This window comes from Gracilinanus agilis, chromosome 1, assembly GCF_016433145.1.
Source record: "Gracilinanus agilis isolate LMUSP501 chromosome 1, AgileGrace, whole genome shotgun sequence".
Classification (NCBI taxonomy): Eukaryota; Metazoa; Chordata; class Mammalia; order Didelphimorphia; family Didelphidae; genus Gracilinanus; species Gracilinanus agilis.
In genome coordinates, this window is record NC_058130.1 from 262,696,470 (window position 1) to 262,713,785 (window position 17,316).

At 35.3% G+C, this 17,316-nt stretch overlaps 1 protein-coding gene across 1 annotated transcript in view; it reads left to right on the forward strand.

The window, feature by feature from the left end:
• CDC14B (cell division cycle 14B) overlaps positions 1–13,747 on the forward strand; it is a 106,609-nt gene extending 92,862 nt beyond the window's left edge. The window contains exons 13-14 of the mRNA XM_044661357.1: positions 3,182–3,298; positions 11,547–13,747. Of these exons, the coding sequence (XP_044517292.1) occupies positions 3,182–3,298; positions 11,547–11,586 (157 nt within the window). The 3' untranslated portion in view covers positions 11,587–13,747. The remainder of the gene's footprint in view (positions 1–3,181; positions 3,299–11,546) is intronic.
• The last annotated feature ends 3,569 nt before the right edge of the window (positions 13,748–17,316 follow it).

Sequence of the window (17,316 nt, forward strand, 5' to 3'; positions counted from 1 at the left end):
AGAAAAGCAAGTTTGCCATCAGGTTGGGAAGGCACTGAATCTCTGACTGCAAGATTGCTTGGATTTTATTCAATGGGCAATAAGGAATCATGAAGAGAGTGTTCAACAGAGTTGTGATATAACATTTATGCATCAAAAAGATTAATCTGTCAGTGCGAATGGATTAAAATAGGAAGAGAATAGAACCGAGAAGATGAACTAAGAGATTTATATCAAAGTTATGGCACTGCAAGAAAGGAGTTAGAGAGATTGTAGAGATATAATCAATAGACAACAATAGATGTGGAAGTTAAAGGTGTGGCATAAGATATGGATCTAATAAATATTGTTTGATGATAACAAATTCTCTTGAGGAGGAAAACTCATGTAATGTGGTAAATTACCCAGCACTTAGCACAGTGCCTGGCACATAGTAGGTGCTTAATAAATATTTATTGATTCATTGGTTGGTTGAATTCACCTGTGGTGAAAAATTTCTAAGTCTTATACTGACTGAAGAAAGGATGATTTATAGAGTTAATACAGATGTTTTAAAAAAATCTTACTCATATTAAGCCTGTACATTTCTTAATTTGTAGGTAGACTCTGGGTACTGTAAATGCTATTAAGAGATGATTAACTACTTGATAACTTGACTAGCCAAGACTCATTTTTCCTAAAAAGGCAATATGATTCAAAACTATTATTTACGTACTTTCCACATACTCATGTTACTAAACACTTTCTCTCATACCTTATCTAGGCAAGGGAATGAACAAACAAGTATGCTCTCTTGGCTGAGACTAGTGATGCCCTATTTAACTGTCTGATTATGGTTTCATGCCCTGTGGTTTGTTTTTTTTTTTTTTAATTCAGCTCAGATGACTTGACTGTGACTAATTCCAAATCAATTGAAGGGCAGTCACTGGCCACTTAATTCACAATTCATCTTATTTGGAACTAGGGAAGAATATTTCAAGATGGATGATTTCATGCCCTGCCTTCTTCACTGAAAACAAAACATTTTTTTCCACTGTTATGTCAGTCCTCTCCTGGAAAGCTGTCAAGAAAAAGGCATAATCTTTCTTGTTATGGTCTTGGTGTAGACATAGAATGGGTTAGATAATCCCTGAGAAACTCTGACAGATTCTAATGATTTTTATAAGCAAAGCACAAATGCTGTCAGCAATAGCAATGGGAGTTAGTCTTTTGGCTGATTACCCTGCTGATCTGCTTTGCACTGTAGTTAAAGAAGTGCTAACATTTGTAGGAGTTTGTCTTTCTTGGGTTTTAGAGGCAATAACTACTTTTGATAATGTTTTAACCACAGTCACATATGTGTGTGTGTGTGTGTGTGTGTGTGTGTGTGTGTGTGTTTGTGTATGTGTATGTGTATACACAGAAAAAACCATCAGATTCATGGATTATTCTTAAATTGGAACTGGGTTCAATACATTAAATTAATAGGGAATTACTATTGTTATTCATACAACATTAAGTGGAGAGGGAAACGGTTAGGATTGAGGAATGTGCCTTGACCAGTATTTATTGCTCAACAAATTAAAAGCATCAATCTAGAAAGGCAGCATGCCACTTTCTATAGAAAACTGGCTTCAAGTTTATGTCCTACCTCTGACCTTGGACAAGCCATTACTTTTCCAAGTGCCCCAGGTAACTTTCCTAAGACTATAAGTTGCAGAAAAGATAATGATCTGAATTGATTAGTAGGAGTTTCCTTAGCTAGCTAATAGTGAATTAGCTAGAGAATTCCCCATGCCAATAAAATCACATGTCTAGTATGTATGTGTATACATATACACATACATTTATTCTTGGAAGTTATCATTATTGGAGTGCAAAATAATAAGAGTACACAAGGTACTCCATTATGTGTGGCATGAAATCACTTTCTTTCTTCTCTGAGCCACCATTCCATTCCTTGCTGTTGCCTTGCAACAATCATATGAAACATGTTTTATTCTTGTTATTAAATGCTGACTTTGTCTGGGCTTCTTAGGTATAAGACATGTTTGCTTTTTGTTTGTTTTTAAACTGCATTTATTGAGAAACCAAATTCTTTAAAGTAGCCCAACATTTATACCTTTATTTTAGCCCCTTAACACAGTATCCTAATAAAGAAAGGCAGAAGGACTTAGTGAAAAGAAAGCTGATCCCAGAGCTTGGAAGACTTGGATTCAAATCCTGGTTCCCACATATACTGGTTATATAACTTTGGGCAAGTCATTTAACCTGTCAATGATCTGGGCAAACCCTCTACGACAAGGTGCCAACTGCTTTAGAAAAAGGATTTTCCTGACATATAAATTTCCCATACATATGAAATATGAGATCCAGACAGTAGTCTCTATTCCTTTCCTACTTTTCCCCATACCTTGAGGGCATAGTAAAAAGTGATTGATATAATCCAGATGAGGTTCAAATTTACTGAGTGGACTTTAAAGTCATGAGAAGGCATTCTTAGTTAAGGTTCATTACCAGAGAGAAGTTAAGATAACTGTGTTTTAGCATTGTTTCCTACTGTTTATAATAATGGTGATTATGGACTTCTTGGCTTTGAGAAATGAAAATGATTTATTTTTCATAGCTGAAAACCATTAAACATTAGAAGTTGTAGACACATAACTGTAGACACATAGGAATGACTTTTTTGTTTCTCATTTGTTTGGATTTGATTTAAATGTCAAAGGCTTGCTTAGATTCTGCAAAGCACACTAGATCAGTAAAGAAGATGCTGTGATAATCATGATATTTCTTCTGAGAAGAGGGGCTTACTAGACAACACATACATCAAGAATGCTTTTGGGGGGCAACTGAGTAGCTCAGTGGTTTGAGAACTAGACCTAGAGATGAGAAGTCCTAGGTTCAAATCTGGCCTCAGGCACTTCCCAGCTGTGTGACCCTGGGCATGTCACTTAACCCCCATTGCCTAGCCCTTACCACTCTGCTGCCTTGGAACCAATACACAGTATTGACTCCAAGATGGAAGGTAAGGGTTTAAAAAATGCTTTTGATTACAGAGAACATATGTTACAAAATGTGCTTTAGCATCTGTGAACAAATATGTTTCTTGAAACATGTCAATCCATAATAAAAATGTTTTATACTAGGAAAACATGGCTTTCTGTAAACAGTTTGAAAACAATTACAGTTCATATGATTTTATTTTTTTCCAACTTTTCAGAGTAATTCTTCAGTCCAGTGTTCAGAGCAATAAAACATCTGAACCTAACATTTCTGACAGTTCTGGCATTTTTCAAAGAACTACCAGATCTGCTGCAAGAAAAAGCAGTTTTAAAAGGTGAGGAAAGAATCTTACCTTTCTAAAAAGATTCATACTTTGCTTTTTAGCACAGCTTTTTGGACCATCCTTGTCCACTACAGGAATTGGAATTTACCACTGGAGAAAGTAGATTCCCAAGGACCCAAAACAGAAACAAAATACTAAAATTTTCTTTTCTTTTTTCTTTTTTTTAAACATTTATTAATATTCATTTTTAACATGGTCACATGATTCATGCTCTTACTTTCCCCTTCCCCCACCCATGGCCGATGCACATTTCCACTGGTTTTGTCATGTGTCCTTGATCAAGACCTATTTCCATATTGTTGTTAGTTGCATTGGTGTGGTGGTTTCGAGTCTACATCCCCAATCATGTCCGCCTCAACCCATGTGTTCAAGCAGTTGTTTTTCTTATGTGTTTCTTCTCCTGCAGTTCTTCCTCTGAATGTAGGTAGCATTCTTTACCATAAGTTCCTCATAACTGTCCTGTGTCATTGCATTGCTGCTGGTACATTACATTCGATTTTACCACAATATATCCGTCTCTGTGTTCAATGTTCTTCTGGCTCTGCTCCTTTCGCTCTGCATCTGTTCCCGGAGGTCTCTCCAGTTCGCCTGGAACTCCTCCAGTTTATTATTCCTTTTAGCACAATAGTATTCCATCACCAGCATATACCACAATTTGTTCAGCCATTCCCCAATTGAAGGACATACCCTCCTTTTCCAGTTATTTGCCACCACAAAAAGTGCAGCTATAAATATTAATTTGCTTTTCTTTTAATGCATTATTAATTTCTGGAACTTTTAATGCTGTATCATGTATCTTTTTTTCCTCCATATATGATTCCAGACACCTTTGAGCTCTTGTTTTTGACATGTGATAAAGTTAGGAATGGCTATGTTCAGGGATTCTTATCATCTGATCTCAGAGCTCCTTCTCAGAGTTTGAAAGAACTCCTTCCACATATTGGCAGTCAGTGTTATTGTTCAGATCATTGTGATAGCTGATATGGGAAGTTATGATGAAATTTGCATTTTCCTTTATCAACGTGCCTCTCTTTTTCTTAGTCAGAGACTATGCCAAGTAGTTTAGACTTACCAATTTATCCCAGCTTCCCATAATTAAATATAGACTTTGTTATGAAATTAATGCAACATATTCATATCATCTATTACATTTGATCTCTGTGCTTGCCATACTACTAGAGGAGTTGAAAAAAGAAATGTTTGTTAATGAAAGTTCCTTTGAGGAAAGATGAGACAGAGCTGATGGAATGGAAATAGAATTCTTTCTGAAGAAAATGATCTAAATTCAAATCTTGGTTCTGCTACTTTAATAACTATATCACCTTGACCACCTTGAGTTGTACTCAATATTTTTACTTAATATGTACTTTAGTTTTCTCCTTTGTAAAATTATGATGAGACCTACAATATTTCTTTTTTTTTCTTTTTTTTTTTTCTTTTTTTAACCCTTAACTTTTGTGTATTGGCTCCTATGTGGAAGAGTGGTAAGGGTGGGCAATGGGGGGTCAGGTGACTTGCCCAGGATCACACAGCTGGGAAGTATCTAAGGCTGGATTTGAACCTAGGACCTCCCGTCTCTAGACCTGACTCTCAATCCACTGAGCTACCTAGCTGCCCCCAAGACCTGCAATATTTCTGTATTACTAGGTCGTTGTAAAGATTGGATGATATAAATGGATCTTTGTAAAGTACAGTTTTATATAGACATCTTCTTTTTATTACTCTCATTTTTAATGAGCTGTGCAAATTATGTTTATTGTCATATAAATTATGGGAAGGACCTTAGAGATAATCCATTATAATCTTTTTCACATTTTATAGTTAAGAAAAGTATAGGCTATGGAAGTTAAATGCTTTGCCCAGAATCACACAGTGGCATTGGGAAATTTAAGCTCAGGTCTTTTGTCTCCAAATCTAATGCTCCATCCACCATTCCAAATGGGCTTTTGTTATGTCTCCATTTTTTCCTTCCACAAAGCATTCTTATTCCCAGACTTGAATATGCACTAAACTGCCATATCAGGGATGAGAGTAAATCTGTTGTCTAAAGCAAAGTAAAAAAATCTAAAGGACATCCCTGTAGCAAGATCTAAATCCTAATTCTAATTTTTTTGTCAAATCAGAGGGTAAATAAATACAAGACACACACACACACACACACACCTCTGATGGAGACCTTTATGAAAAGGCAGACATGCCACAAACCTTACAAAGTCTTAACTGAGACTTATATTGTAATCATGTCTTTCAAAGCACACATTTTAAAGTAATGCTAACCAGGATAGCTTTTCCCTTTTTTGTCCATTTAAGGACAGCAATCTAGAAAGCAAGAGAAGTGAGTATTGCTGAAGGGAAAAGCACTGGTCTTATGGTTGAAATTATCGGAGTTCAACTCCTACGTCTAACATATACTAGCAGTGCTACATTGGGCGTTTAACCTCTCAGGACTCCCAGGCATTTCTACAAGTTCCTTATTTACAAGTTGATCATCTTTTATGGAGTTTCCTTACCCAGAGTGCCCCACACAGATGAATCCATGTCTGGACAATCCCAGTAGTATAGCAGAAAATTCCTGTTTCATCAAATGGTGATTGGTGAGGGGCAGGGTTAGTTCTGCATAAAGTGCAGAAGACAAGGTAGAATGTTCTTTGATGATTGGGTTGTTTCACTGTGCCTAGTGAAACTAGTATGCCCCTTAAAAATGCCCATGGTGTAGACTCTCCAATTAAAAAAGAAAACATAAAGCAACAATAGATGATTGCTTTGTTGGCATGCTTTTGTTTCAATGACTTGATTTTAACATACTCTAAAAGGGGCTTATTTTCCCTTGCCAGCCTTTATTCTCAAAGTTGTAGAAACTAGGCAAAAAGAAAATGAGGGAGGAGGGTGTCACCTCTGCCCTCTGTGATATTTCCAGACTATGAAATGGTAAATCATCAGTAATATTTTAAGTGCACATATTTCTCATTCCTACTCTTATGTTCTTATTATATAGTACCATAGATAGTACCTTTTTTCAGAGTTATTTTGGGAGTAAGTGGCTTATATTGTCATGTTGTGGGTACATAGGACACAAGGATTTGTGTGAATATCAACCAATACATCTATTGGATGAGAATAAAAGGGAGAAAAGATTTGCATGGATAGATAAAATACAGAACATCAAACAACAACTTAAAAGAGGCATACAGAATTGGCTTAGCTGTTTCACCATCCCTTAATGCATTTTTTTTCCCATCTGTAATAAGTGTAAGGCATTTTGCCCCCCCCCCTCACCCAATTGATGTAAACACAGAAAGCAAGGGTCAGATAACAATGTAGCTAGGTTGCATAGTGGATAGATAGTCAGATATTTTTATTATAACAGATAACAGGATTGTCAGTGTGTTAAAGTACAAACTCATGGTACAAAGTCATGGCTATGCCCTGATATCCCTTTACAAAAACTGAAGCACTTCCTTGACTGAATTTGGACCATGCCTCTGATAGAGCATTTAAAAAATTCAGTCTGCCTGCCCTGGAAGTAGCAGGCTTTGGGGCAGCTTTGTGGGACCCTTGTACTTCTAGCAGAGGGCAAGAAGGTCATGAATATGATTTCTCTCTCCACTGGCCATAGCATTTTGCAGCAGGGCTACTCAGTTAATAGGAGATCACACATCCAACAGAGAGAGGGTGAGAACACGGCTCACATCAAGGACCATGACTTCTAACAAGCTGAGAAGAGAGATGAGCTGTAGAAAGGATCAGATACATGGAGGCTGGCCGAGCAACGGGAACAGAAATTGAGCTCAGAAGAGAGTACCACAAGAATACCATGAAAAAAGAGGACACTGCAGTAGCTCTGTAATACCAGAGGCCTGAGTTACCTTGGCTACGTGTGTGCCTCATTTCTTATTTGCACTTAGTTTGTGCCCACTCTTCTCAGGATCACTGTGTGTATTTGTGAGAGGGTGCACCATAGATTTATGGCAGTGAATGTTTCACAGCCACTCTTTTTACAATGTCATAGCCAATACTTTTGTTTCTGGCTAATTGTGACCACTGACTATTAAAGGTAACTTCATTGGTTGGGGCTTGTGAGCTGTAGTTTTAGGAGTATGGAACTACAGAATACTCATAAACCTGAGAGAAATAATGCACCCTTCTCCTTTACCCCATCAGGGACCCAAACTACAAACCTGTATTCTCCTCTAACTTGGATTTCCTATTATTTTTTAAATTTACTCTCCCAAATTTCTTAAGCCTTAGACTCATGGTTACCTTTAATCTCAGAATTTAGATCACAAATTTGGTACCCGTAATACCAAAACGTGGGGAATACTCTATGTATACTTTAGTATACATTGAGTTTGAGCTCTGACACTATTCTTTAATAGAGAGTTGAGTGTCCTGGCTCATTATTTTTTTTATCTCCCTTTTTATAGTTTCATTGCCCATTGTATTACCATTAAGAGGTAGAAAATTACAATGGAGAATTGAGAAGTTTTCATTCCAAGGTATTAGGGATATGCTTTCCTGCTATCTTTAGGGGAATTAGAAATATGGGCTATTTGTGCTCAACCTGAAAGTAAAACCTTCTGAGTTCATATTTGTCTGATCTGCCACAGTGGGACACGCTGTACATTGCCCACCATAGTAATATCATTTTGGTCCTCTTCAAGTATGAAGGACAACATCCAGGCAAAATGAAAAACTCATTGTCCAGATAAAAAATTGTCCTAGTTATCTAGTTTATAATATGAGCCCTTAGATACTGTAAACTTTTTTTCTTTTCAAAATAAGCACCTGGGTGTTCAATATAAGATAGGATTTTGCACACTTCTAAACATTCTTTTGTTTATTTGAACAATGCCATCTAGTTTTACAGTAAAATGGAACCCAAAATTCTGGTTCAAGACTAGATAGAGTCTTGCTATATAATTCATTTGATGGTTCAATATCTATTGGATATGTGTCACTTTCATCCAGAGCTTTTCAATTCTTTACACATCCAAAGCCTGCTAGTGGAGGCAGCTCTGGCTTGCAGTGAACAAAATTTTAAGGACTCGGGATGAATCGTTCTGAGAGTGCTTAAAGTAACCACTTTGGAAGAAAGGATTTCTAGGAAGAATGTTTTTAAGTGGCATGAAGCAGTTTGCATGTAGTTTGCTGGCTGTGAAAAGGCCTTCAAGTTATCCAGACCTGCAATGAAAGGATATTTGGGACACTGGAGAAATAGAATATATGAAGCAGGAATTACGCTAGTCTAAAATGGAAAAGTCCTTCTACAAAACACAACAGATCCTTTGCCTATTTTTTCCATATTTATGTCACTATTTTTATTCATAGGCCTACATTTCTTGAAATTAAGACAACCATCTAGATATTCTGAATGATTTATGTGAAATGTAGTCACTTTTTTTTTTTAAAGGAAAGAACCTATGACTAGATCTTGGTGAATTTTAGAGCAGGAAATGTGTGTATAATTGGATTCATTTTAGTAGTGCTTAGAATAGGTATGGTAAGAATTTTAAAATATTTTGAAGTCTTTTAAATACCCAATTCATTATAAAATCACACCCTGTTTTCCCAAGGATTGTACAGTTCTGTCTGTGAGACTTTCTCTTGATGTGTGCTATTCATGTCTTTATACTTCTGGCTGCTCTACTTACATAGTAATTCTGTCATTTACTTCACTTTTTGCTTCTATTTATGAAGCCATTTTCTGTTCAAACATTGGAGAGCTTCCTTGCCAAACTGATGAAGAATTATCAACTATCTTTGGGAGAAGAAATAAATTGCATGTGTTAGCCATGCTCCCTCTCGAAGTATGCATCCTATTAAAGGAAATTGTACCGTATTTAACATGGCAAGCATGATAATAGAAATGTGTATGCATACACATCCCTATACATAAAGCTATGTAAATTCCTTGCCACAAGCTTCTGATAAAACTTCAGCAATTTAAATGAAGTAGAGCAATTAATTGCATTTAAATTTGACTTATCAAGTGGCAGGTCATCTTATTGACCAAGTGTCCTGTGACTTTGAAGTGTTAGGTTGAGATGAGTTCCGTGCTTTTCTATTTTGTACATATACAGGGTGAAGGTGATAGAATATTGATCCCTTGATTCATTTGCAGGATAGGGACATATTGGGATAGAAGTGGAAACTACTGTTCCTGTCATTTCCTTAGTATAGGGAGTTCTTAGATGAGCAAATTCCCTCTATCAGTGCAAAATAGTATCTTTTCTCTTTAATTTCTTATCTTAGAGAATTAAGAGCTTAACAGACTTTTATGCAGTCACACAATCAATATATGTCAGAGGCAGGAGAAAAACCCAGGTCTTTCTGCTCTTATTCTGATTAATCCATGTTGCCATGCAGCTTGAAGGAATACCAAAACATTTCTCCGTGGGGAGTGACTAAGTTCATTTGTTAGCTAGTTACATAGAATTTCTCTATATTCAATTTTCATTTAGGAGATGGAAAAAAATTTTGCACTGATTTTGTAAAACCTTTATTTTACTGCAGGCCACATCTTGTAGTGCTAAGAAATCTTCTAGAGTTTCATATCAACATCTTGTTTTCATTCAATTCTCTCAGATAGATCTTCTGTTTAAATAAGACCTTTGTCAGACTCAGGCATCACTGATTTTCCTAAGAAGCCATCCATTGTACAAATTCGTTCTTTCCCAATACAAGAGTATTTTTGATGCAATTTCTATTACCTTTAGTTATTAGCTAGTAATCTTTAACACCTATCTGTCCAGAACATCATAGTTATTTATTTACCCGTGGGTTTTTGCTTGCTGGCCATTCATTTGTAGTAACGTACTGGGGATAGAAGGAGAAAAACCGTACCTGTGATTTCATTAGAATAGGGAGTTCTTAGGTAAGCAAACTTCCTCTATCAGTGCAAAGTAACACTTTCTGTCCAATATCTTAGAGAATTCCTAGAACATTGAGATTTTGACTTTCACAGTCACACACAATCAGTATATGTCAGAGGCAGGGTGGAAACCCAGGTCTTCCTGCTCTTATTTTGATTAATCCATGTTACCATTGAATGAATGTAATTCAACATGCTTGTTATAGTAAAGGAAAATAACTGTCCAAGGTCCTGTTGCCTATAATATTTAAATCTGTCTTTGTTAATTTTTTTTTGAAAAGGCTTTCATTTTTTCAGATTTCTTTACTGAAAGACTTCTTACTTATGATATTTACTTCATTGCTCATATCATGGTTCTTCATCTCTGTCTCTTGTGTGGCAGGAACTCAGATATCAATCTCTAGTAACACAACTTCTGAAACTTTAGAATTTTCTGGCTATTCTGATTAGAAAAGTACATCTAATTGTAACAGTCCCCATATTGTTTGTTTCAGTGGCGGGAGGTGTAATGAGTAATGGATCTGGTTGCTCAGTAAGACCAGTAGATCCCTTTAAACTTAGCTCTGCTAACAAATCTAACAACTTTAGACCAAGATATGATGAATTATGAAAGTTAAATAAAAACTATTCTAGTGAAATTAGTCCGTGTATATCGATGGCAGTCATCCAGAATCTGTTCTTTTTGTGATAGGATTTGAACTTTAAATTGCTTCAGTTAAAGCATTTGCTTTTTATGAGCTTTCTTATATGTGTGTTTTTAACACTTGTATTTAAGGAATTGTGATGTTAGGGATTAGGAAAATCTAGGAAATGAGTTATTCCTCAACAGTTGAGGTACAGTCCTTTTTCTTTCTGGAAAGTCAAAGCTCTTCGTCCTTGGACTTCACCAAGAATGGTAGAATTTTCATTCTAATGCTAGAAACTGTTGGAGCTGTCAGGACTTTTTCTGTTACCTAATTTGTTACCTAATTCTGTCTTTTAAATAATCAAATAATTTTTCTTTCTCTCTATTAGTCTTTCTACTTTTTCCATCATCTGTTTCCCAACAATGAAAGAAAAGAAATACTTTGTGAGAAATGTACCTATGCAAATTATGGCATTGTAATTGTTTTAATGCTGTTTTTTTTCTTGCAGAATTGAATACATTTCTCCACTTATCTGTCCTTCCTTTTTGGTTAATAAGTATACATTTAAAAATATTTGCCAGAAACCTTATAATTGTTCATCTTAATTGTTATGATACTTTTTAGCGTGTATTGGCAAAAATGTTTTAATTAGCTTGTTGTGTCATATATCTTTGGACCGGTATTGTGAATATAGGGAATGTTTATGCATTCATTTTAAACATCCTGTCTTTTCCCCCCCCAGTAGCCACTCCATTCCAAGGACTAGAACAGTCTTGCGTTAAGGAAAAAAAAATGTGGCCAGAACTGAAGGAATCCTCTAGGAAAAGGAAAACAACAGGACCTAACACAGTTTTCTTTGGAAAACCAAACAAAAAGCAAAAAAAAAATTTTTTTAATTGCCTCCAACTAAAACACTTGGTCATTGAAGAAAATGTACACAAGAGTTTAATTAGTTGAATTTATTCATACTGTTGAGTCTTGAGGTCAGTAATTTGATAAAGAACTCAAAATCTTTATGTTAAGAAATGTTTGAAGTTTGGCAAACAAAAATAAATCTATTGTAAATTTAGTCTCAGGTGTAAATATGTAGCCTTCTGTTATTAAGAAGGCTCAAGAGTCTGTTTGGTGCATGTGTATAAACTGTGATGGCAATCATTTTTAGCTCTTGGCCTCCAAAGGAATGGAGAATCTGAGGCGGGCTTCTGTATATTTATTTTGTTTGTTCTCACTATGTTGTACTAAGATGTAAAAGGAAACTGCTTTATGGAAAGAGTACTTTTTTGATTTGTTGTAATTTTAATATTTCATGTTAATTAGCCAAGTATACCAAATTGCTTGCTTTCCACCAAAAAATGTTTTACTTACTGGTAACCTTACATAAACACTGTTATGTGTTTTGGTACAAAGTGTATCTTTTAGAAAATATTTGAAAACTAGTGAAAGAAAATGAATATTACTTTAGAAAGCCAAGAGAGAGAACTGGTTTCAAATAGTACAAATGCTGCATAATTTCATTTCTCATCCTTAAAACCATTTAGTAAGTGAATAGCCTCCTGTAACTTGTCACTGTTTTGTTGCCCAGTAACATGAGCAGAAAGCCTTTCTTTTAAAAAAAAAAAAAAAAGAATACTGTGACTTCTTTCCCTTATAAAACAAAAATTCCAAGGAATTTAAATTTTTTTTCTTAAGGTACCACTTTAATTGAATTCTGCCATTGCTTTTTTCTCCCATATCTTATCTCATCTCCTCCTTTGATTCAAACTATAATGGTTTGCATCTATGGATTTCAGTTATTGTTAAATATAGGATCTCACTTATTGCCTTTATTTAGGGTATACAAAAATGTAACTCTTTCTATAGTGCCTTGTTCAATCCAACGAAGCAGAGTAGATTCTGTGAATAATAACAATTACAGAAATTTAATTTAAAACTTAAGATGTATCTTATTACCTACAAATAAAAGGGGGCCTAATGGTAAAGAATATTTTTACTATCTTGAGTTCACTTTTTTTTTCCATATGCACATGAATGAGTGAATGATTGTTACTTTACTAGACTAGTTTCAGGCAATCCAGTTTGAAAAGTTGGACCATTGAAATCTTACAGAAAATGGATACTTTTATAATATAATACAGATGCATTAAATAAATGTCAGCCATGTTTATTTTTATACCTAATTTATTTTTAAGAGCTGTTGTTAAAAGGTGAAAAAGAGGCTCTTCCTGGGCTGAAGGATGATTGTAATTAAAAGCCTGTAAATGCAAAAAATAATAATTAATAATAAATAACTTTAAAGCAGTGGTTCTATTTGGGGGGCAAGGGGCACTTCTCTCAGATATATATATATATATATAAAACACTGAAATTGGCAGCTGACATAGCTTCTTGCAATTTAGCACAAAATACTTCTCACCATCCTTGAGACTAAAGAATTGAGGGTAGGACTCGAGGTAATGGCTACTAGGACATTGGTTAGTAAGTTAATTAGCCCAGAGGCAAAATCATTTCCCCACTGGCTACTATATCATCTGCTCCAGAGCATGTGGAGAGAAAAAAGACTATTGTGTTTGTACTATGGTGGGAACAAAAAGGAAAAAAGAGAATAAATAATAAATAATGGTTATAAAAAGTGAATATAATGTTAAGCTCCCTATACTCAGGGCTATTTTCTTACTTTTGTTTCTCTAAAAACTTTCCTCTATTAATAACAAGGGATAAAAGCAAAATCAAACCATTTGTAATTTCCTTATTAACTGTATTGGTCTTTTAAAGCAAAATGGGAAAACCTGCTTTCCATCCCACCAAACTTTTCCCCAAGATTGATATTAATTTTTTTGACTAGTAATAAAAGATCTTGACTGCAGTGTTTCCACTGTAAGCATTTTAGCCTTCAAATCGACATCACAGAGTGAGTCCTCAACTCAGCCTTTCTTGAATTTCTAGCTGTTTTAAATGTCAGCAAGGACTTTTCTCCTCATATTTTAATGTTCATTTGCTCTGTTCATACCAGAATTAGTCATAGGAAGTCTGAGTTTGGTTAAAAAGCATTTCTTTGTTGGCTGCCCTCAATGACTTGAGCTGGTATGTGCCAAACAAAACAGCCAACAGAGCATGTGTGTGAGTGTTTGAGGGGGAATATTTAGGGATTAAGAGGCATCTGGGCATGACTGCTGGAAAGATTCCTGTTGTTAGAAGTCAGTTTTCTCGTTTTTGCTTTGCTTTGTTTTTGCTTCTTGATCTCCAAACACACAATATAACCAAATTGGTCTTCCAAGGTTTCTCACTTTAAGCCCATTTTGTAGAAGCACTACTTAAACGTATCAGATGAAGAGGAGGTGGATAGAAAACTAGCCTTAGAAATAGTAAGCTCTGGATTCAAGTCCAATCTGTAACCACATACTTGCCCTGGGGCAAGTTACCTCTCAGTGCCTCAGTACCTTGGCATCTTATAGAGGACCTGAGTTGATAAAAAGATGCCAATTTGCATCGGTCAGGGAAATTTCCCATCTCTTGCTCCCCACCATGGTAAAATTCAGATTGGATCACCACCAAAAAACTAAGAAAGCATTGTAGATTTCTTATGACCACTTTGCATTTTCATGATTAAACAAGTTGAATATTTTTGTCATTCTTCCATCTCTTTGGGACTAAAATAGTGACATTTAAAAGATAATAAAATAGAAATAATTATATCTGAATTATTTTTGTCATGAAAGTAACTATTTTGCTCATTCTTTTTCTTTTCTCAGAATAAAAAAACGTTAAATCTGTGCAGTGTAACAGTTTGTTTATTGGAAATAAAGAAAAATGAAACTATAAACCCTTAGCAGAAATGGGAGTTTAGAGATAGATCTGTCTTAACTGCCAGATGTATTTTAGAAAGTATTTTTTTACTTAGCTGTGAATAATTGTTTCACCAAGCATTGCCTCAGTACAAGTAGCCTTACTTGTCCACCAGTGTGGTTGCTCTTCTAAACTTTACAATTGTTTAATCCTAAAATTTAGCGCTAACCCTCAAACCTCCCCCTGCCATGGGATTTTCATGGGGAAATTTTTCCAAAATTTCTACCTCGCTTCTTTCCTTCAAGTTTTAGTTAGGGGCTGGCTTCCTCTTTGGAATGCTTGGGGCCAACATGTTTGAGACTGAAGTACACATACTACAATCCACTGACTCACTGTGGAACTGTTGCTTTCTTGGGAGACATTCTCTTGTAAGAAAGGCCCAAAGGTAATGCCTTTTATTTTATTTACTTTATCCCTGGGCAACAAGGAATTTACTCAAAAAAGTTGGTGGGAAAAGAGCTTCAATTTCTATTCTCATTCATGTATCCTCTCTCATACCATCTCCCATTTCTTCGAACAAAATCCTCAATGAATTTTGTTGAAAGTTTTCTAAATCACTATTGCTCAGCCCCACCTTAAGGACTGTTTTTTTCTTTACTCTTTCATAATTATTTTTCACCAAATAATGAGTGGGGTTCCCTCTTCCCCCCTCTTCTTCTGTCCAGATCATTGTATCCTCCATGTTGCTAAATGGAAATGCTGCAGAAGTTTTTGGTTTTGGTTTTGTTTTTAAGACTGGACACTTAATAGTGTGTAGAAAATTACCTCGTCCACAGAGGGGGAAAAAATTGACAGCAGCTCAGTTCATCTGATTCAAGTACTGCAATTTTGTATCAGTAATTTGCAGGCTTTTCTCTAATGTGCACTCATGTATAGGTTATAAAAAGTTTTCAAGTGAAATTGATTGATCAGTACTTATTTAACCATTGTCTTGATTTTTTTAAATTAAAATGTATATTTCTATTCATATTTTTTAAATCAGAAGGAACTGGTAGAGCGAATGTTTATTTTACTTAAGGTATTTTTCAGGTAAAATGTCTTGTAAACTAGCTAGTTTAATAAGTATTGTCTTATTTAAAAACCTTGTGTATTGTAACTGATTTTATACAAAATGTTAAATAGTGAAAATTGTATGCCCAAGGTTATGTACAATTAAAACTATTAACCAGAAGCTGCTGCATGATTTTCTTTCGATATTTACTGGTTATCGGACACCACGATGATCATGAAAAGAATACTTTTCCCTCATTTGTGACCTTTTCTTGGGAGTGGGAAGGAATGGGAAGCATCTCACGTGGAAGAATGTATTGAAGTATTTTCCTGTGGTGAACACTTGCCAATTCTGGCATTCAGCAACATAAGTGAATCTTCTCCTCATAGGAAATAATTCAGATTAAGATAAGACTTTTAAGATATATGTGTAATTTGAAAATTGCCAATTTGATTATAGTGTTTTGTAATCGAGTTGTAGTCAGTTAAGCTAACTTCCTCGTTGTACAGAAGAGAAAACTAAGGCCTAAAGGTTAAGTGACTTACTCAAGGTAATACAGTATTGTTTCCTGATTCTTTCCACTATAATATGCTTTATCTCCCTTGCCCAAATACAGCATATTCTCAATGATCTGTCTTTCATGTGAAGGAAGAGACTCTGGTAGAATTCAAGCAGTAGGAAAGGAAAGATTTACATTTAATTTGGAATTGCTTTCCTAAACAATCACATAAACTCTCCTTACAGGCCCTCTTCTAAGTGTTCCCTGGATGTACAAGGGACCCCTGGAGAATCGTTCAAATGGTCTAGCTGGTACTATGGGAAGGAGAGAGATTTAGGTACACAAACAACACCCCGTTTGGAGAAAAATATATGACTCATAGATCATCAGAAAAAGATTCACTGAAAATTTTATCTGCCATGTAAGACCAAAGTGGTACAAAAGTGTCAGAAAGAAACAATCAGCTTGACAATATTTCCTAAGACTATCAAAACTACCAGGTACCTCTTGAATATGCTGTGCTATCATCAGAGAAAGACAGCTGGATTTAGAGGTTGAGTACCTAGTTTTGAATCTCAGTTTTGCCACTATATAACTATCTCTGTGACCTTCAGCAAACTTCTTAACTTGTTAGGGGGTTGGACTAGATGAATCTCTAAGGTCTCCTCTAGCTCAAAATTTATATTCTTTGTGATTGGACCAAATAAAAGTTGAAGAAAAAGATCCTTCCCACTTGTAACTGAAGATACATTTTTATTTTTCAATATTGCATTAAGTACATTTAGGAAAGGGGAAATGAAATGATGCATGAAACCAGAAGACCTTTGGGGGGAACATTAGGGATTTATTTTTAATTATACTCTTATGGGTAACTTCCATTTTTATAAGCCTTTCTTTAAAATAAATATGACAAAAGATAAAAAGATTTCAGAAACAAAAAATCAAAAAGTCTTTTATATGCATTATCCTACACCAATGGTCCCTCCCACTTACACACTTTAAGAATAAAAATAAATGGCCCTAACTCTTGGTTTTCTAAGCTTTATTTGCCAAGCCATGTATGAAAAGAGCCATAGCTAAAATTTTAGGCACTGAAGGTCCCAATTCCTAACATTAAATTGTGGTGTGGTTTCAGAACTTGACAGTTGCCCTCAGCTACTTAATATGGGGGTAGGGGGG